The 19,752-nt window shown below is 54.1% G+C and overlaps 2 protein-coding genes across 3 annotated transcripts in view; one reads left to right on the forward strand and one right to left on the reverse strand.

The window, feature by feature from the left end:
- Window positions 1-19,752, reverse strand: part of ST7L (suppression of tumorigenicity 7 like) — a 122,550-nt gene that overhangs the window by 28,579 nt on the left and 74,219 nt on the right. The window lies entirely within an intron of this gene.
- Window positions 1,363-19,050, forward strand: WNT2B (Wnt family member 2B). Of its 2 annotated transcripts, none has more exons than XM_019730427.3 (5): window positions 1,363-3,680; window positions 9,359-9,579; window positions 10,651-10,928; window positions 11,617-11,881; window positions 14,797-19,050. In XM_019730427.3, the coding sequence occupies exons 1-5, from the start codon at window positions 3,490-3,492 to the stop codon at window positions 15,024-15,026; spliced, it is 1,185 nt and encodes a 394-aa protein (XP_019585986.2). In that variant the 5' UTR covers window positions 1,363-3,489; the 3' UTR covers window positions 15,027-19,050. The 2 variants fall into 2 exon arrangements, with proteins under 2 accessions (XP_019585986.2, XP_074174606.1); XM_074318505.2 differs by lacking the exon at window positions 1,363-3,680 and adding an exon at window positions 5,101-8,745.

Genomic DNA, 19,752 nt, shown 5'->3' on the forward strand with positions numbered 1-19,752 from the left:
TGGGGTGGGGTGGGGGGGCTCTGGGGTCCTCTCTCGGGTCTCTGCTGACATCTGCAGCGTGCAGCCATGAACAGCCAAACCTAGTGTGACACCCTCAGGTGGCTTCATTGTATTTGCAAGAAAAAGTCTTGGAATAGGGCATTTTCACGCATTCTGTGTCATTTAGGGTGCCCTGGCCCGTGCCGGGCACGCAGCAGGTGCTCAGTAAGTGCCAGAACGTGACTCCCAAATCAGCGACTCTTCCCCTGGCTCCCATTCTGGTGGACTGGGGGGTGGGGGTGGGAGGGAGGAGCAGGTCAGGCGCTAGCCTGAGCCTCCGGCCTTGACCTTCTGCCTGGAAGCCCCACAACAGGCCCTTGCGTGAGGAGCTGAGCTCTCCAGTAGTGTCTGGGACCTTGAGACTGGAAGTTTATTTTGAGATTTGGAGCTCCAAAGTGGCAGATCCCGGAAAACCTCTTCTCTGGCTCCGTATTTGTTCTCTGGTTAAGTGGTTGAGTACAGCTCTTGCAGTCAGCTGGCTCCTGCAGCCTGGGGTTCCTCCTGGGGAACTGAGGGCCCAGAGGGGAGGGGAAGAAGAGGAAGAAGGAGCAAAGCCCCATCTTGGATTGTCCACTCTATGACAGAGGTAGCCTGTAAGCATTGGGGAGAAGGCTTGTTCCCTCACCCACTTCCCTCCCTCTTTGAGCTGCTGATGTTTCTAGGGGCCCCCTCAGCTCTGCAACATAGTTGAGCATCTATGTTGTGCCAAGACACGGTCCCACTTGACTATAAAGACAGCTGAAGCCAAGGAAGGGGCCTCGTAAGTGAGGTTGGGGCCCATGTGGGCGAGTCCACCCAAGGTTGGGGCTGATGTGATCATCTTCAGCTCCCCACCCTGCAACCTCAGGCCCATATGTAGAAATAAACACAGGGCCAGAGTCCCACCCAAGCCTGAGCACACAGAGGAGGCTGGGAGAGGCTGCTAGAGCTTGCAGACTGCTGCCCAGCATCAGGGTGGGGCTGGGAGGAGGTGACCGAGTGGTCCAAGGGAAGGGGCCCAGCCAGGAACGAGCCTGGGTCCATTCCTCTCTCACCTGCCCCTCTCAGGGGAGCTCAGCATCGAATCTGCTGCTGTTTTAGGAAACAGAAGGGCTGACTGGAGCCTCCCAGACCGAGAGGAAGAAGGGCAAGGGAAGGGTCAGCTGGTTGGTCTCTGTATTCAACGCTCTCCCACTTCCATCCAACTCCAGTCGAGCCCCACTTTCCACCTTCTCCCCCCAGAGGTGGGCACCTTCTCCCCTGCACGACCTGGCCCACCCATTACCTATCGGAACTCTCCTCCTCCTACGCTCCCTCTGCTCCGGCTGGCTGCCCCCCTTGCCAACTCCACCACACACCGGCCCACTCCCACCTTGGAGTCTGTGCTGGCTGCTCCCTCAGTTTGGGGTGCTCTTAAGCAAGCATCTGCCTGCGTATTCCATGCCTCCTGCAAATCTTGACTTGAATGTCACCTTACTGAGGCCTCCTGGATCATCCTGGCTACAACTCTGTTTCCCCACGGCTTTCTAACACATTATAGGTTTTACTGAGGACGTTTACTGTGTTTGTCTGTCTTCTCCCAATAGAGGGTAAACTCCGTGAGGGCACAATTATTCTGTTTTACTTTGTTCACTGACGTGTCCTCCGGTTAGCACATGGTGGGGAATACATAAATATTTGTTTAATTAATGAACGCACTCTACCCTCTGTCACAGAAAGTGAGGTAAAGGAGAAAGAGGTGGGGAGAAGAGATAAAGGGCCCTCGGAGCCCCCCTTCATCTCTGCCTCAGGGATGTCTGCGGCGCCCCTGCAGCCAGATGCTCCCTGTCCGCTCACACTCTAGCGTCTCTAACAACCAAGAACTGACAGTGAGTTTGGGGTTGAGGGGGGTGGGCAGTTTCCAGCGCGTTGTTTACACCAGGGCTATATAGTTTAGATAAGTCACGGGGATAGACAGGCACCAAAGACACGTGGGAATGAGGGGCTAGGCGGGAGAAACTGAGGTTGGAGAAGGGGTTGGGGCCAGATACCAGGTAAACTCCAAGTTGGAAGGCCAGAGCTTTGAAGAGAATTTTTACGTCTCAGTAAAGGCGACTCTGGCCCCAGAGGCTCTACCTGTCAGCCTGGGAAGCGCGGTGGGGGGCTGGGGAAGCGGGGAGTCACTTTTAGCAGTCAGCGCCTCCCACCTCTTCCCGATCTACCACGCCCCCAGGCGGTGTGCGGAGGGGGGAGGAGGGAGGGAGCGGTGGGGAAGAGGAAGGGTGGAAAGGCGACGGAGAGAAATGGCTCCGGGGCTTCCACTCTCTCAGCGAGACTCCCACCCCTCTGTTCGGGAAGCCGCCCAGCTGTTTCTGATTCTTCGGTCCTCGCAGCCCCGCCCGATGGGGTGGGGACCGAGGCACCCGGGATGCCGAGGGAGACTAACCTCTGTTGAGCCCCGGCGATAAAGGGTGGGGAGGCCGCGTCCGGTCCGCAGGTGTGCCCACTCCTCTTCGGCCATCGATTGCAGGGCAACAGGCCGGAGGGAAGCAGGGAGACCGGGCAGGCGGGCGGGAGCCAAGTCTAACGTTGTTTGGGGGGTGCGGTGGGCCGAGGGTCGGAGGACCAGGGGCAATGAGCCCTAGAGGAGAGAAGCCCCTACCTGAAGCCGGCTGCCCAAGGCGCCCCGGTTGGCACCGTTGAAAAGGGAGTAAAGATTCTCCCGCAACTTCCCGTGGCAGAAATTCTACCCATTTCACAGAAGCGCAAGAACGGAGAGAGGACCGGAGGAGAGTGCGTTCTCTGTGTGCTCAGCTCCAGTATTACTGTAGGTTAGCGGACAGGGGCGGGGGGAGTGTCTGCCAGGCCCCTCGCTCGCGCTCCTGGCCGTCGCCCACGGAAGCCGGGGTTGCCGAATGAAGGGCGCTAGGACCCGGTGGGGCGGCGTCGGCAAGGACTGGGCGCTCGGGGCGCCGCTGCGCCCCTCGCAGCCTGCCCGAGCAGGTGGGGGCGCGGGGTGGTGCTGCGCCCCGGCGCCTAGGGGCGGAGGCGGCCGCCACACCTAGGGCACAGCGGAGCGCCGGGGCTGCGCGGGCGGAGCCGCCCTGAGGGCCGCGCGTGTCCCCGGCCTCGGCCCCGCCCCGTGCCGTCCAATGAGAGCCCGCGGCCGGAGGGGCTGTCCGCGCACTCTGCCCGCAGCCCCACTCCGCGCCGCGGACCCCCTGACACTGCGCCCCGCGCACGAGCAGCGCACCCTAGTCCCCGCGCTCGGCGCGGCATCATCGGCTTCCGGACACCGCTCCCTGTGACCGTCTCCGGGTCCCTGCGCTCCGGGTCCCTGCGCCCCGGCTCCTGGAGCCCAGGTGCCCCCAAGTCCCCAGCCGACGGCGAGCCTATGGCCCCCCAGGGGGGTGAGTAGGAGCAGCTTGAGTCCCCCCAGCCGGTGCCGCATCCACGCCCCTCCGGGCCGAGCGGCGGGAGTCCCGGGGAGCTATGCTGAGGCAGGGTGGTGCGGAGGACGCTGCGCAGCTCTCCCCTTGGCGTGCCCGCGCCCCTGTCTCCGCGCCAGCGCTCAGACCCGCGGCCCCCGACGGCTCCCGGGCTTCGGCCCGTTTCAGTCTTGCCTGTCTGCTGCTGCTGCTTCTGCTGCTGACGCTACCGGCCCGCGTAGACACGTCCTGGTGGTGAGTACGGCTCTCAGGGTTGGGAGGGTGAGGCGTTGGGTCAGAGAGGCCGGAGGGCGCGGAGGGAATTCACAGCTCCCGACACAGGCTGCTCAGGAGACCAGGTTCGCTTCGACGGAGATAGCGACATTCCGGGCAGGACTGTCACTGAAGTTCGGGAGTGATGGGGTAGGAGGTGGGAATGGGGGACAGGGGAGCGCCGCGCCTTCCGCGCCGGATAAGGTGGGTGCTGGGTATTCGGAACAAGGACGCCCGGTGGTCGAGGCTTTGCAGACCCCCATATGCTGTGCCCCATCTATTTCAGCTCAGCCCTTTTAGGGCAAAAGCTACCTTCCGAGTTTCTCTCAGGGTGGATTCAAGAAAGCAATCGCCCATCTGGGGCCTTCAGTGGCCATCCAGCAGGAACCCTTGATCGCCTACAGTCGCCAGCTGGGAGGTGGAGAAAGGGGGCAGCTGGCGAGGGCGACGTACCTCTCGCTAGTCTGCCCGACTCGGTAACGCGCTAAGGCTTTGGCGAGGCAGCGGCACCCCGCGCAAGTTTTAGAAACGGAATCGTGGCAGAAACGACCCCATTAACTCCCACGATTAAAACAAAATGCTTGCGTGTGCATAATTTAGGCATCCGTCTTCAGCCTCTGTTTTCAGGATGTCACGTCGAACCTTGGTATCTCCCTCCCGTCTTCCTTCTTTTTCTTCCCCAGGTGACCCTCTCTCTCCCCTCCAAGAACTAGAGGTTTCTGGAATCCCAAAATATTGAGACCCTCTCTTCAGATTTCTTGCAGGCCTTAAGACTCCAGACAATTCACAAGAGGGCAGATGAGGCAAAAGATATTAAACCCCCCCTGGACGCCTGTCTGTGCTCTCCGGACCCCTCCCCACTCCTCCTCCCCCCCAACCCCAGGATGGCACTCATCTTTTTCTTTCAGGCGAAAGAGCTGCTCTCCCTCCTCCCACACCTTGGGGGGGGGGCAGGGCAGGGGGGAGAGTTGACTGAGAAAAGAATCTTCTCATCTTTCCTCTTCACCTCCCCCCCATCAAGCTGGCCTGTTGGACTGGGCTAGTGCTCCTCTACCCAGGCAGTGCCCCCCTTCCTCTCCTTGCTCTGCTCCTCCCCACCCCTCCCCCCACCCCCACCACCTCAAAGTGTGGTCTCTTCTCCCCTTGCACCCTGTGGCTTTTCTCCTCTTGACTTGGAATCCAGGCTGGAAGGGTGAGGGGTAGCTGGCTGAGGGGCCAGCGAGCTTGGGCCGCAGCTTCCTATCATTTCAAGATGCGTCTCTCTCGCCATCCCCACCCCCACCCCCACCCCGTTTTCCTGTTTCAGAAAAATCTCTCTTTTGGATCTTTTTTATCTCTGCAGTGTTGGGGAAGGCAAGGAGGGGGGTTCTGGATGGGGGAGCAGGGAGGCCCATATCTTACATCTGGCTTGCAACATTCCTTTAGAAATGGGAAGAAGGGGACGACGAGAAGAGCCTCTCAGAGTTCAGAGTGAGCTCAGAGCCACCCGTTACCGTCAAGGGCTTAGTTTGGCTGGGGACTCCCATCTCCAGTGGCCCTGTAGAGAGAGGATGCAGGGACCACTGCGCAGCCTTATCCATCCCAGGTGGCACTGTGCTTTAGGGACTCGATTGCTACCAGCTTGGGAGGCTGTCTTGGGGACCACTTGGTGTTGAGGTGAGGATCCTGGTAGCGGTTCCTAAAGACCCATTTGGGGTTCTTCCTAGTCCCCATTTTGTCCCCTTGGCTACTCCCTTTCCCTTTTTCTTTCTCTACTACTCTCCCACCCCACGCCACCCCACCCCACGTAGTTCATATTAAAGATTTTTGGAAAAACTCCTAGGTAGGAGAGCTAGCTAGGGAGGCAGGCGGGTGATACAGACGGATTCAGCTGTCCCTGTGAAATGGACGAAGGCAGCAGCCAGGATGGGGCGTGAATACAGAGGTTATTTTCATCTCCTTGCCTCACACCTGTCATAGCTGCAGGCCCCCGTGCCTGACTCAGTGGGCATCGCTGCTGAGATAAAGTGGAAAGCTGCTTTCTAAAGGCAGGGCAGGCCCCCAAGAGAATTCTCTCTCCATTGGGGAAAAACCCAGCGAGGTTGACATTCTGTACAACCCCTGGAAGAGATGCTATTGGCTGTGTCGGGTTCCACTCTGGAGCAGAAGCCCTCACTGTCCCCAGCCAACAGCCTGCTCTTCCTCGAGCCCATCCCCTTCCTCTCCAACCACTCTGCTCTCCCATTTTTAACTGGAGGAGGAAACGATGGTCTCTTCATAATCTATGATGAACAGAACAAGAGACAGGGCTCCGGGCATGTGCTTTCCTGTTCCACTTCGCATTCTGCAGGGGGCTGGATGGAGGGAACCACAGGGCAGGACGGCGTTCATGGGTTCACGGAGGCCGAGGAGCACGGGTGTGACCGTTACCAACATCAGCTGCCACTCAGTGCGCCCTTGCTGCGCTCCAGACACTATGGCCAAACCCCTTATGAGCATCATCTTCCGAATAATCCCCCAATCATCCCGTGAGGCAGATACTATCATTATCCCCATCTCACACATGAAGACAGGAGGGGAGTGGTGAGAAACTCAAGTTCATGCCAATTTTGGAGCCCGACTGGCACACTCAGTTAAGCGTTACAGGCCTCTCTTGCCCTGGAGTGAAAACGAGCTTGGACTTGGGAGTGAGATGTCCTTGGTTCACCTGGCTCTCCTCTGACTAGCGCTGACGGACAGTACTCTCCCTGAACCTCTCATTTTCTTCACCTGTAAAATGGAGATCTCTTTCTCAGGGGATTTTTGTGTTGAAAAATGTTTTGTAAACTGTAAAGTACCATATAAATGATGTTGTATTGAGAGATTCAGGGAGGGTGACAGTTTTATCCCTTTGTTCAAAGCCCTCTATGGGCTGGGCTGAACCATGTGCACGAGGAGCTGTAACGGAAGGGGGAAATAAAAAGAGGATCCCTGGCCTCGTTAAAAAGACACACCCGTGAAACCCCTGCAAGTAGGCTGGCGATGCCCACAAGGAGTCAAGCTAGCACTGAAATGGAGTTTCTGGCTGGCTGGGGGAGAAAGGGAGGTGGGGTTAAATCAGAGTGGGTAGGTGTGTATTCAACAAATAGTTAAGGACCTACTATGTGCCACACTGTTCTAGGTACTGGGGATGCTGAAATGAACAAAAGCAACAGAAATCACTGCCTTCGTGGAGCAGGGCACCCAAACCAGCTGGGGGTGCTCGTAGAATGGGGAGTCTGACCCAGCAGGCCTGGGAAGGGGCCGCAGGGAGGCACCACTTCTGACAGACCTCCAGCCGATGCAGCTACTGCTGTCCTGGAGCCCACACCTGGAGTAGCCAGGGGCTGGAGTAGAGTAGGACATAAGTCACTTTGTCAAGGAAGGGATGTGAGTTGATCAAAAGCAGGTAGAGAACATTCTGCGGTAGGAAGCTGGGAAGGAAGCGAACAGAGCTAGAGAGTCAAGGGCACCTCGCCCCCCAACTCAGCCCAAGCTGGGGGTGCGTCTTTGTGCCCCTAACAGCTAAGCTGAGTGCTTGGCACATGGTGGGCATTTGGCAGGCATGTGTTGAATTGAGAGGAGGAAGGGCTGGCCCTCAGGCTCAGTTTTATTGGAGGGCCCCACGCCATCGACAAGGGGCTGACCACTGGTCAGCAGGCAGGCGCCCTGCTCTGCAGAATCCTGAAGTACTACTCAGTGGGGTGAGGGTGGTAGCAGGAGAAACTGAATTCCCTTCCCATCTTAGATACGGAACAGAGGTTCCCACGCTCAGTGAGGATGTAACAAGAAGGACCAACGTGGGCTGCAGCAGAGTGGATTTAAGTCAGACCACAGGAAGGACTTTTTGCCAGTTTGGCCTGCCTCACTCCAGACTGTCTCATGAGGGCTGGATTACTGGTCTCCCATTCCCATCCAACCCCCCTCTTCCCAAGCCCAGTAAAAAAACAAACACCCATTGCCTAAGGCAGTACTCAGGACTGAAGTGGGGAGGCAGAATGGTGGTGAGACAGGGACAGGCTCCAACTCCAACGGTCTTGATTCTCCAAACAAAGCACCGCGGCAGTGGGTGTAACTCAGGGCTGTGCGTCAGGCGGCCCTTTCCGGCCTGGCCCAACCCGGGGTGTTTATTTTGTTTGTTCCTGGAAGCTGTTGCCCTGATGGACAGTGCCGGACGCTGATTCCATGGGATTTCTCAGTGGTGGGTCAGCCCTCTCACCCCCCCACCCCGACAGATGGGCCCCATCAGCTCTGCCGAGTCCCAGAAGAGGCAAGCATCAGCCCTCCTTCTGTGGGTCTGAGTTGGTGTCACCAGTGGTGATCCAGTCTGTGGGTGAGGGCCGGGTGTGTGAATTGTGGGGGGAGGACATAGAGCCCAGAGCAGTTCAGCATTTCCCCTGTACCCACTGGCCGCCCTCCCTTCTCCTCACCCACTTCTAGGCCCATGTTGAAGCCTTTACCAAACCATCAGCTCATTTACAGCCCAAACTACATCTTTTCAGTCTGTTAACAGCAACTGCCCTCCTTGGCCCCCACCTGTTCAGTAAAGAGGAGAGAAGGCGTCCTTTGATGTGTTAGGACAGGAGAATAGAGAATTGCCAGCAAATCAAGGAAGGTGCTGGGTGTTGGAGAGCTAGAAAGCGAGTAGTAGGAAGTGGGTGAATGGGTCATTTGATGGCCTGTGGGGAGAAAAGGTGATGACATACTCCTGTCTTCTCTCTGCAACGTCTTCCTGAGGCTGGTGGTGGAGTCCAGGGCTGAGTGTTTGAATGAAGAGAAAATACTGCCTTGAGGAATTTGAGAATGACTAGCAATCCACCTACGTTTGAGGAGCCCACCCCACAGGATCTTCTTATAATTGTTCCTAGTGGGCTAGAATATGGGGAGTGTCACCCTCTCGCTTTATTTTGGCTTTTAGCTTCCTGCTACAACAGCCCTCTGCCCATGCAGGCCCACCCAGGACATACTACCCTACAGGCTGGGGGGAGGAGGATTTTGAAAAACTGAAGACTCATTGGTTAAAAAAGGCCACGGGGCCTGGAAATAAAAGGTATGGAGAGGAGGGCTGGGAGTGGGGTCTTTCTCCCCAGACCTCAGCCTGGGCAATGAGGGTTTTTAGCTCCATGGGTCCGACTAGGGTTACAAACGTTACTCATAATTGCCCACGATGTCTCTTCCCACCGGCCCCTCCCTGTCTCCATCCTTCTTCCCTCAGACCATGTCTTCATGGACCAGCCATGTAGGACAGGCCTCTTACATGTGGGTGTAAAAGTGTTGTCTCAGACTCTCGTTTTGTTAGTTTATTTTTCCATGAGGCTCTTAATGTTTATTAAATAAACAGGCAATGGGTTTATGTGACATGCCCACAGCTTCTTGTGTATGTGACACATGCCTGGCCTGTGTTCTGGGAGTGTGTGTCACTTTGGCCTTTGGCTGGGGAACTGGTGATGGTGGGAGACCGCTCAATTACTCTCTCTGCAACTGTATAACTATTTCTCCAGAGCTTGTGGGGAATGGTTCTACCCAGCAGCCTTAGGCAATGTGGGTTGGGGAAGGAAAAGGAATGAGTCCAAGGTCTAAATGCCAAACTTTTCCCCTGCAAGTCCCCCCCTCATGCAGAAAAAGAGCAGGGATGCTCTGACAGGGCCATCTCCACCTTGCAGGTACATCGGGGCCTTGGGGGCCCGCGTGATCTGTGACAATATCCCTGGTCTGGTGAGCCGGCAGCGGCAGCTGTGTCAGCGCTACCCAGACATCATGCGCTCGGTGGGCGAGGGTGCCCGAGAATGGATCCGAGAGTGTCAGCACCAGTTCCGCCACCACCGCTGGAACTGCACCACCCTGGACCGGGACCACACAGTGTTTGGCCGCGTCATGCTCAGAAGTAGGGGCCTCCCCCACTCTGCCTAGCTCCTTCCCTTGCTGTGCTTGGGGTGGTGAGTGCGTAGGGTAGGCGCGATCCCTGGCTCGTCTCCTCCACACTCCTTCATAATCAGGGAAACAGTTGTGGGCAGAGCACAGGACACCGTTGGGAACAGACCCTCAGGACCTCAGATGTGTGGCCAGGGGCCCCTCTAAGTGCCCGCGTTCTGGGATGACGGGATGGAGGAACAGCACGCCCAAGCACCTCCATCTTATTCCTCCCTCACTGCCCTCACTAACGCCCAGCCTGCGGGTTTCCACGCACTGTCTGGCTGAGGACTAGGTCCGCTGCTCTGTTCTCAGCTCACCACCACCACTGCCCTCACTCCCAGCCTCCAGCACCACAGTAATGGGAGCACAGGATAAACAGAAAGGTGATATGTAAATATTTGGAGAGTCAGAGGCTTGGCCCCAGCTCAGCACAAAAGCTAAGCAGAGCTAGACAATAAACTAGGAGAAAGGGAATGAGATGGGACTCCGGAGGTGTCGAGGTGTCGGAGGGACAGGGCTGATGATTCATCAGTCCGCAAGAGCAGGGAGGGAAGGAAGCAGAGAGGGAAGGAAGCAGAGAGGGAAGGAAGCAGGCAGCGAAGGCAGCCTCTCTCTCCAAACAGGCTGACCCCTGGGCGAGGGTCTCTGTTGTGGAGGAACTGTCCAGCAGAGTGGGCCTGAAAAGGCCTGGAATGTGGACTCAGCTTAGCTGCGCCAGGGTTGGCACTCAGTGGGGGAGGATGATTCACCCTGAAACTTTTCAATGGACGGACCGAGGGAGTTTGGAAGGAAGCAAGTGTACAGGTCAACCCAAGAGGTCAGATGTACAAAAAAGTGGCTAGAAAGTGGTGAGAGCTAGGGGAAGGGGCCAGATACTCTGGGGAATGTTGTTGGAAGGAAAGGCCCATTTGAATAAAGGGGGTGCAGGGGTTGCTCTGGGAAGGAGAAAGAGGAGAGATTTCACAGTAGAACGTTGTGTGGGCTGAAGAAGGGGACAGACATGGCCTCTTTCCTGAACACACCTCTGCCTTGTTCTCTCTAGGTAGCCGGGAGGCAGCGTTTGTGTACGCCATCTCCTCAGCAGGGGTGGTCCACGCTATCACCCGTGCCTGTAGCCAGGGTGAACTGAGTGTGTGCAGCTGTGACCCCTACACCCGTGGCCGACACCATGACCAGCGTGGGGACTTTGACTGGGGTGGCTGCAGTGACAACATCCACTACGGCGTCCGCTTTGCCAAAGCCTTCGTGGATGCCAAGGAGAAGCGGCTGAAGGACGCCCGGGCCCTCATGAACTTACACAACAACCGCTGCGGGCGCACGGTCAGTGCCCACATCTGTGCATGTGCGTTCGTACGGGCTGGGGGGGGGGGGCCCGTAGGTGTGACCACGGACTAAGTGTGAAGGTGGGAGTGCTGAAGGCTTGAGGGTCACTTCCAGAAGCCCCAAACCCCAGGACAGGAGCAGTAATTGCAAGGGTTCAGCAGGTGCATAGTCTTCACACAGGTGGAAAGGAGGGAAAGGTGGAGGAAAGAAGGGAACTAACTTTTTAGGAAGGAAAACAATGCCTCCATAAAGACTGAGGAGGGTAAGAGCTTGTTCTAGTCAGTTCACTGGTATTTATGCACCTGCTATGTGCCCTGTCCTGTGCGGGGAAATGGTGTGTTACAAAAGTAGAAGGCATGGTACCCTCAACTCTAAAACCCATGAAAACCGGAGGACGTGCCAGCATACTGTAATCACGAACAGAATCCTGTGGCTCTAAAGGTCAAACGGCCTGGCATGAGAAGGAAAGACTGTTGGTCCAGGAAGGTTTTCTAGAAGAAGTTCTTGAATTGGATCGGGAAGACTGAATGGGATCTGATGGGGGTGAGGAAAACCAGTGGCTCCACGAGCTCACCGGGCCCCGGCGCAGCAGGCCTCAGGGCACTCCCGCATTTAGTCCTCGGGATGAGCACAGAGTGCCCTGACCACTGCCTCGCCCCCCCTTACCTGCCTCCCCACCTACCAGGCTGTGCGGCGGTTTCTGAAGCTGGAGTGTAAGTGTCACGGCGTCAGTGGCTCCTGTACGCTGCGCACCTGCTGGCGGGCACTCTCAGACTTCCGCCGCACAGGGGATTACCTGCGGCGGCGCTATGACGGAGCTGTGCAGGTGACGGCCACCCAGGATGGCGCCAACTTCACAGCCGCCCGCCAAGGCTATCGCCGTGCCACCCGGACTGACCTTGTCTACTTTGATAACTCCCCAGACTACTGTGTCCTGGACAAGGCTGCAGGTAAGGAAAGCAGGTGGGGACGTGGAGCCCCAGTTCTTAGCGCCGGCATCCCCGGGTCGTCAAGGTGGGTTCAGCCTCAGGACTCAGGGAGATGCTGCGGGAGGAGTCCGTCTCCTCCTGACAGGAAGACCTGGTAATGAGATGTGCCCCGTCTGCACAAGCAGAGAGGAGAGGGCACTGAGCTCCTTGAGGCCTGAGGTCTGTGTGATGTACAGGAGCGACAGATCTGCTCAGTGCGTGTTAAATGACCCACCCGTTCTCATTACTGAGCAATGTGTACACTACACAGAAGCAGAAGATGTAGCCTTAAATCTTTGGCTCTTTACAATCGAGCTAAGAAATGAGATGTAACAGGTAGACAGATGCAACTGAAAAAGAGAGATGACTGAAGCAGTCAAGAGACGCTGCTTTGAAAATGTGGAATGTAAGCTGTTTCTTGGAGTGCGAGGATTATCTGGACAGCTAGAGAGAACAGGCAAGTATCGTCTACATATCAGCAGAGCGGTAGGTGGGAAAGTGCATGATCTGTTCCAGGAACAGAGAGAAAATTAATCTGAGTGAAGACTTCAGGTCAGGGAGATGAAAGGTAGAAAGACAGGTAGGGATCAGACCATGAGCGACCTTGAAGGCTTAATCCAGCGTGCGGCCACGGAAGAGTCTAAAACGGAGCAGGGGAAGCAAGGCAAGAGGAGACCCCTACCAAAGGCTAACCATGGCAGAAAGCAGCAGATGGTTGTTTTCATTCTGTTCCAGACACGTGTGGTGGAACTCTTGGGGCTGCTGGAAGGTGATATGGTACTCCCCCAAAAGACTGGAAGTTGCCATCCTGGCTCATTTTTCAGGCTCAGATAGGTTAAACTCGGCCCCACATGCTATGCAGCAGGACTGTCTTCCCCCGGTTAGTGTCATGGGCTCCCAGACCCTTCTCTGCAGACTCGGCAGTCAGGACTTGGGGGCAGACACCTCAGCTGTCCCGGGTACTGTCTGTTTTCACTCCTCACTGTCGTTCCTGGGGAGCCAAGTGGTTCGGAGTGAAACTGGGCGAAGAAACAGGGTGGGGACCCCCCAAGTGACAGAGAAGGTGGTCTGTGTCCTGTGAAGGGTGCCAGGAGAAAGGTTGAGAGAGCCCTTCTGATTCTCCTAGAGAGCTTGTTTTCTTCTCACGTGGCATAACTGGGAGGGCTGCTCCCCGAATGCCTGGAAACCACTCCCTAAGCTGAGGTGTGAGCATGGGCTACCGTACCTGCAACACACCTTTGGGGAAGGGTCTTTGGAGTTAGGAGGGAGGATGACTCCCACATGTGTTGGTTTATCTCAGAGGCATAAAGTTAACTCTCATAAAACCCCAAGTAGGGCCTGGAATTCAAAGGGTCCTAGACATCCCCGAAGGGAGTGTGGAACCAGGAATTCCCTCCAAAGCAACACTGTCCAATGAACTTTCTGTGACGATAGAAACGTTTTATGTCTGTGGTCTCCAATACGGTAGCCACTTAGCCACATGGGATTATAAAGTACTTGAGATCTATAGCTAGTGTGCCCAAGGAACTAAGTTTGAAAATGTATTTAATTGTAATTATTTTAAATCTGAACAGCCACAGTTGGCTAGTGGCTACTGCACTGGGTAAGTCAGCTCCAGAGTGTAGAAGAGGCTGCCGGCACCCAGGGAGGATTTAGGAGCCAGCCCTTGGAGTTAGGAGAGTAAGATGTAAAAGACCCAGTCGGCCCACACTCGAGAGCAGTGGTCTCCTGACATTTTGGATTGTATATTCCCATCATTAACAAAGAAGGTCTGAGCGTGTACTTCCAATATGTGTATACTTACTTCTAAATTGTATCTATGTTCCACTGTGCTAATTTGTACATTATAGAACATAATATAAAATATTTTAAATTGATGAAATTAAAACACAAATATGGAAGTTCTAGATTACTTCCCATATCCCAGTGAACGTGGAGTCTACTGTGACCCCCAGGTTACTAACTTTCCCATCCTGGGAAAGGGTTGGAGTAGATGTTGTCTGCGATCCCTCCGTCCAAAACCCTAACAACTGTATGGTCTGTTGGCGGGATCTCCTTTGCTAGAATCAATCAGATGAGGTCCTGAGCATTCTCTGTGCAGGGAATAACATCATCCCTACCCTTCAAGAGTTCCCGGTGGAAGGACGAAGGCAGGGGCGATTCTGTAGCAACTCCTTAGAGCTCTGTACGCCTCCAGCCAGTCATGCTGACCACTTCACCTCCTCAGCTGGACAGAGATTACAGACAGAACAATTCACTTAGACGCTATTATTATGCATCTCTCATAGTTTCATATGAGAAAACTAAAGCCTAGAGACATTAACTAACTCGCTAAGTCCCACAGCTAGGAAGTGGCAGGACTGGGATTTAAACCACTGACATCACTATTTAGACACTCTGACGTCAGGCCCAGGCTTTTAATGGCCAGACTACACTACTGCCTTGTATAGTACAACTTAATAAACTATAAACTAAGGACCAAAATACTGACCAATGGGAGCTGGATCAGTGTTGTGGCAACACTTGTTGGAAAAGAGAAATTATAGGTGTTATTTTTTTAAACTTTTTGTTACAGAGAAATTGAAACATAAAGTAGCGTCCTCACCCCGCTTCAACAATGACAAACACCCCCAGGAGAGGTTTGGAAGGGGGTCTGCAGGCGTGTGTTGGTAGGGAGGGCACTGCAGGCAAAGTCAGTGGTCTCGGGGAACCTTGATGTTGGGAAGAAAGCAGCCTGGTGCGGAGGGCCAGCAGGAGAGGAGCACTGTGGCTGGAGGGTGTATTTTTAGGAAAAGAGATTCTTGATGGTTTGCTTGCTCATGAGGATGTGGGTAAGGAAACCCGGAGCAGCTGAGGGAAGAGGTAACTTGGTTCTCACTCTCTCTTCCCCGACCTAGGCTCCCTGGGCACTGCAGGCCGAGTCTGCAGCAAGACATCGAAAGGGACAGACGGCTGTGAGATCATGTGCTGCGGCCGAGGGTATGACACCACTCGAGTCACCCGTGTCACCCAGTGTGAGTGCAAATTCCACTGGTGCTGTGCTGTGCGGTGCAAGGAGTGCAGAAACACTGTGGACGTCCACACTTGCAAGGCCCCCAAGAAAGCAGAATGGCTGGATCAGACCTGAACACACAGATACCTCACGCACCCTCCACTTCAAACCTCCTGACTCAAAAGCACAAGATCTTTGCATGCACACCTTCCTCCACTCTCAGCCCTGGGCTGCTACAGTTTTTATTTAAGGACTTGGAGAGTAATCCAGAGCGACTCTGGTGTCCTGGCTGGTACCTTAGCCCTGGGAGGTTGATGGGATGTAAGAAACTGAGCAGCTCCCTGACTACCCTCTCTGGAGGTTGCAAGGGCCAGTGGAAGAGGTGGAGGGGTCTTCAGAGTGATATGAGTTGCACTAAAGCATGTGGTCAAGGCTCATTTTTCCTTTCCTTTGCACGGGCTTCCTGACACTTCCTGTGTGTGCAGAAGGAAGGGCACCTGGAGAGAGCTTCTTTTTGTTCCTGTCTGGCTGAGGGTAGATGGGATGCAGATGAAACCACAGATCTCCTCCCATGTCACTTTGAGCAGACTGCCTGGTACCCCCAAAAAAACTCTTAGGCTACAACCTTCTTTCATTATTGAGAGTTAGGTAAGAGTTAGCTATAGTGGACAAGGTTCCATTCATATGCTCATATGTTTATAAACTGCTGTGTTCTGCTGGGGAAATGATGTAAGTATACAAACATACATTCTCTTCCAGTCCCTCTCTCCTTTTCTATCTATATCAGACAGCACTGCCTCTTTTGCTCACTTTCTGCCTGTTCAAACTGAGTGGCATGCAGTGGTATCCATGCCTAACAGATTGTTACAATACCTGGAACATTCCTGAGAAAGTAATTTAGTAAGTCTGCCTAGGCCTTGAGATTTTATTCTTTAAACCATCATGCATTATTCTGGGTCTGCCACGTTCGAGACGTTTTGAGTGAAAGGTATATGACTCATGGAGGGGGGGAGAGGGTAGCAGTCCTCATCCCAAGGGCCCACGTGAGGCATCAGTGTAGAGAAGGCAGGTAGAGACCTCTGGCTTTGGCAGTTTTTGGAGAGAGAAGATCCCAGCCCTTGAAGCTGGGAGAAGGATGCAGTGGCCACAGAGAGAGGAGAGCTGGGACTCGGGGCAAAAGTGGTAAACAGCTTAGAAAGCAGCCTTTCCCCACTTAGCCACCAAATCTGTACTCAGTGACTCTCCAAGTCCTGCTGAGTCCCGTGGTCCACTCCATCTTTGGCTTCAAGGGGGAGCTCCTGCTATGCGACCACCCCCTGCTCACCTACGCTTGCCGTAGCGGAGTCTCCAGAGACAGCGGCCTTACTAAGCTAGGGGGAGGGCACGGAGTCCAAAACGCCGTGATGTCCTATTTGTATGTGACTTAAACAGTGGTTATCTCTTGCCTGTTGATAGTTTAAAGGAGCAGAGTGGTGTAGAAATTGGCGGTTATGACACACATGGTTTGAAATCACAGCTGTTTTTGATATTTTGAACAAGATACCCAAATTCTCTGAGCCTCATCTTCTCACCTATAAAATGAGGGTATGAACCTATCTCAGATACTGAGTTTTAATTGTGCCCAGCAGGCTCTTACCAAAGCCCCAAACTGGTCTAGCCCATCATGACGTACCACAGAAGTTTCCATTCAGGACTATAAAATATTGACAGCAGGCTGTAGATGAAGGGGTCTACACAAGGAGTTCTGAATACAGAGCCCCCCCCCTTTCCCAAGTCCCTTCCCAACATCCCTGGGGGTCCTCACATGTTTGTGGTGCAGGGTTTCTCCGCACAGACAGCAGAAGGGAGCCATAGTTCTGGGCCATGAGGGCAGATGTATTTGGATGATAGGACTAATATTTGCGTAACCTGCTGAGACCTGTGTGGGAGAGTGTGGGGTGGTTTTTCTTTTGGTGAGGGGGTTTGCTCCGATTTCACATCCATTAACACAAAACATGAGCTAGTCAGGGCCCTTGTGGTCTGCGGTGAGGGGATTCCTGTGGAGAAATGGGACTGAGTGAGTCAGGCCAGGGGAATGTCTTCCTTGCAGAGTGGAGTCAACTGGATAACTGATGAGCCAATGGTGGGATTAAGGAGGGGGAAGCTGCGGGGGTGGGGGTGGGAGAGGAGCTGGAAGAGAAGAGCTTCTGACACCTTGAGCTGGGATTAAGAGGAGGAAAGCCCTAGGGTAGTGGCAAGGGAAGAGGGTCATAGTCAGTCTGAATTCAAGAGCAGTTGAACATATTTACATAAGGGTGCTGTCTTGTCTGCTGGGCTGCTGGGAAGGGCCTCCGGTCCCACTGAGCCCCTGCTCTCAGGAGAACACTCATTACCACAGCAATGATAGCACAGGCCTTCCATGGGAAATCAACCTGAATTAAATCTACCTGTGCTCTCTTCTCTAGTCCTTTTTAGTTCTTACCCTGTGGGAGGAAGTGGGCCTTTTCTGGTGTCTCATACTCTTGTGCTTTCCCCTGGGCTCCCAATTCTAATTCATAAAGACCCAAAGTTTGCATTTTCCTCTAAATGGTTAAGAGAAGAGTGGGCTATCCAGAAGTGAGAGGTTTGAGGTGAAGTGGATAGGGAGAGAAGAGGTCCGTGTAAGCCCCACACAGAGGCTATGTGGCCCCCAGAAGAAATGATGGCCAAGCAATTAAGTTTTCCGCTTATTCCGTAGCTTGACTCTGCATTCCGACTGGCTTTAGACAACTGGCATCCATTCTGCACTATACAAACAGAAACTAATTCATTTGGAACAAGCAACAAAATGAGAACTCTTTTTGGTGCAGTCAGGGCTGCGTTGGGTTCCGCTGTCCCTCAGCGTGGCCTCGCATCGCCCTCTCCCATCCGTCCTCCATCCAGCAGAGGCCTGTCCCTCAGAGCTGCTGTCTCTTATGCCCTCTCTCTCTTCCCGTCCTTCCTGTTGGTCCTCATTTCTTTTAACTTTTAATATTTAGGTATCATGCAGGCGGAAAATGCCATTTGGATACCACGTTAACTTAAAAGACATTATCCCTGTCCTTTAAAGATCTTAGAACCTTCTAGCAAAGGCACAAGACTGAAGGACCCCAGCTGCAGTCTGTAACCAGTTTCTTTATGTAAAAGTAAGGGTGCCAGCCTTAAGCTAGCCCTGCAGATAAGACCCAACTTGGAGTATTGCTCGCGTTGAGGAATAGCACTAATCCATACTCTTCCTTAGAATGCTGGAAAAAAATGCAATCAAGGACTTCAGGTTCTTTAAAAGAATCAAACATTGCCTGGCCCTGAGGGTCTATTGCAAAAAGTCTTGTATGTCGGTCTGACTCATGCCCACTCACTGCCTCATTTCTCTTCCTCCCTGTGGCAGAGTAATTTCTTCTTCCTCTCACCTCCCTCAGCAAGAACACCAACCACTAAGTCCTTGCCAAATTCTCAGCCCCACTCAGGACATTGGCTTAATGTAAGAGATAATTAGGATTTTCCCCCTCAGCCTCTCTGAGGTTTTATTTAAACGTCCTCAGTGGTCAAAGGGCGGAAGCCCAAGGGAGGACGCCAGGGAGAGTATGTTTCTCATCCCTGGGAGGCCGTCAGCCTTGCTCCTGCAGCCAAATTACAGCACCAGAGAACAATGCGATGCATTCCTCGGCAGGTCGGTGGGACCCTGGGCGCCTGGGCCTGTGGAGAGAGGTGCCAGACACAGAGCTCTCCGAAAGCAATCCTGCAGAGCCGCCCCCTGGGTGCAGAAATGAAATACGGGAGAGCTTCACATTACACAGAGACCTGTAGCTCACACCTGGTTATTGATGGCCTTGGTGGAGGCCTCTGCCCCCACCCTCCACTTAGGAACTGCCTGCTCCTACGGGGGTTGGGCATCTTTGAAGCAATGCTGGAAAACAAAAGATGCTTCCTTTTCACTCATTGCCCTCCGTCAGCGTGCACAGGAGCCTGAGCATGGACACACACGTGAGGTGCACATATGTGGACGTGCACGTAGCTTCTCTCAGGGGTACAGGGGGTCTAGTCATCCTCCCTCTCCCCAACAATAAAAAAAAGCAACTAGATTTCAATCAAACCTTTCGAAAATCACACCAACGGGTTCAACTATGATCGTGGCATATTAAACAGTTACGTTATCAACATGCAGGCAGCTCTTTGGTTTTTCCCTTGGGGGCTGGCAAGAGGAGGAGGCAGAAAGGGGTCAGTAGTGGACAGTGAGCGCCAGGCAAAGTGGCGGAGACAGAACTTCTCACAGCCGGTTCACGCTGGAGCGAGTGTGACTCGTGCCCTGTGTGCTGTGGGTGAGGGGCAGCCTTCTGAGTGCACCAAGCCTGCTGCTCACAGCCTGTTTGGTATTTTTGTTTTTTTTAACCTCTTGTTAGGTTAGAAAGCCAGATAGCTCTGGGTTCCAGAAATGATCTCCACAAGAGAGAGGCACTAGAGGAGCAAGCAGTGGCTTTACGAGGGTAAATATGTCACAATTACTGCACTGAACTGAGCTTTCCCAGAAGATGCTGTTCTCTTTGCGTGACTGGCAGGTTTCAGGCAACAGGCAGGGGGATGTCAGTAATATCCTGCCCTTAAATGAGGGCTAGAAGAGAGGGAGGGTTTATACGCACATTCTCCCACTTCCCATTCCTGGTTACATTGATCTCAGAATATCTTTGTAGCTATTCCTCATTTACTTAAGACGTAGTCACCATGGACTTGAGGAACCAAGGGAACTGAAGTATCCTGGCTTAAACTTGCCTTTGCCCTCACTTCCATTCTGCCTGTGAGTCTACGGATGGCGCAGCTGAACACGGGCATTCCCTTTCTTTGACCAAAAGGAGCCCGAATCTGGTGA

The sequence above is a fragment of the Rhinolophus sinicus genome, chromosome 7, assembly GCF_057876585.1.
Source record: "Rhinolophus sinicus isolate RSI-liver-muscle chromosome 7, RSI-T2T, whole genome shotgun sequence".
NCBI classification, from domain to species: domain Eukaryota; kingdom Metazoa; phylum Chordata; class Mammalia; order Chiroptera; family Rhinolophidae; genus Rhinolophus; species Rhinolophus sinicus.

Coding starts and splice junctions, on each gene's coding strand:
- WNT2B (XM_019730427.3), top strand. CDS start 3,490: ATGCTGAGGCAGGGTGGTGCGGAGGACGCTGCGCAGCTCTCCCCTTGG. Junction 9,580..10,650: donor TGGCCGCGTCATGCTCAGAA/GTAGGGGCCTCC, acceptor TGTTCTCTCTAG/GTAGCCGGGAGGCAGCGTTT. Junction 11,882..14,796: donor TGTCCTGGACAAGGCTGCAG/GTAAGGAAAGCA, acceptor TCCCCGACCTAG/GCTCCCTGGGCACTGCAGGC.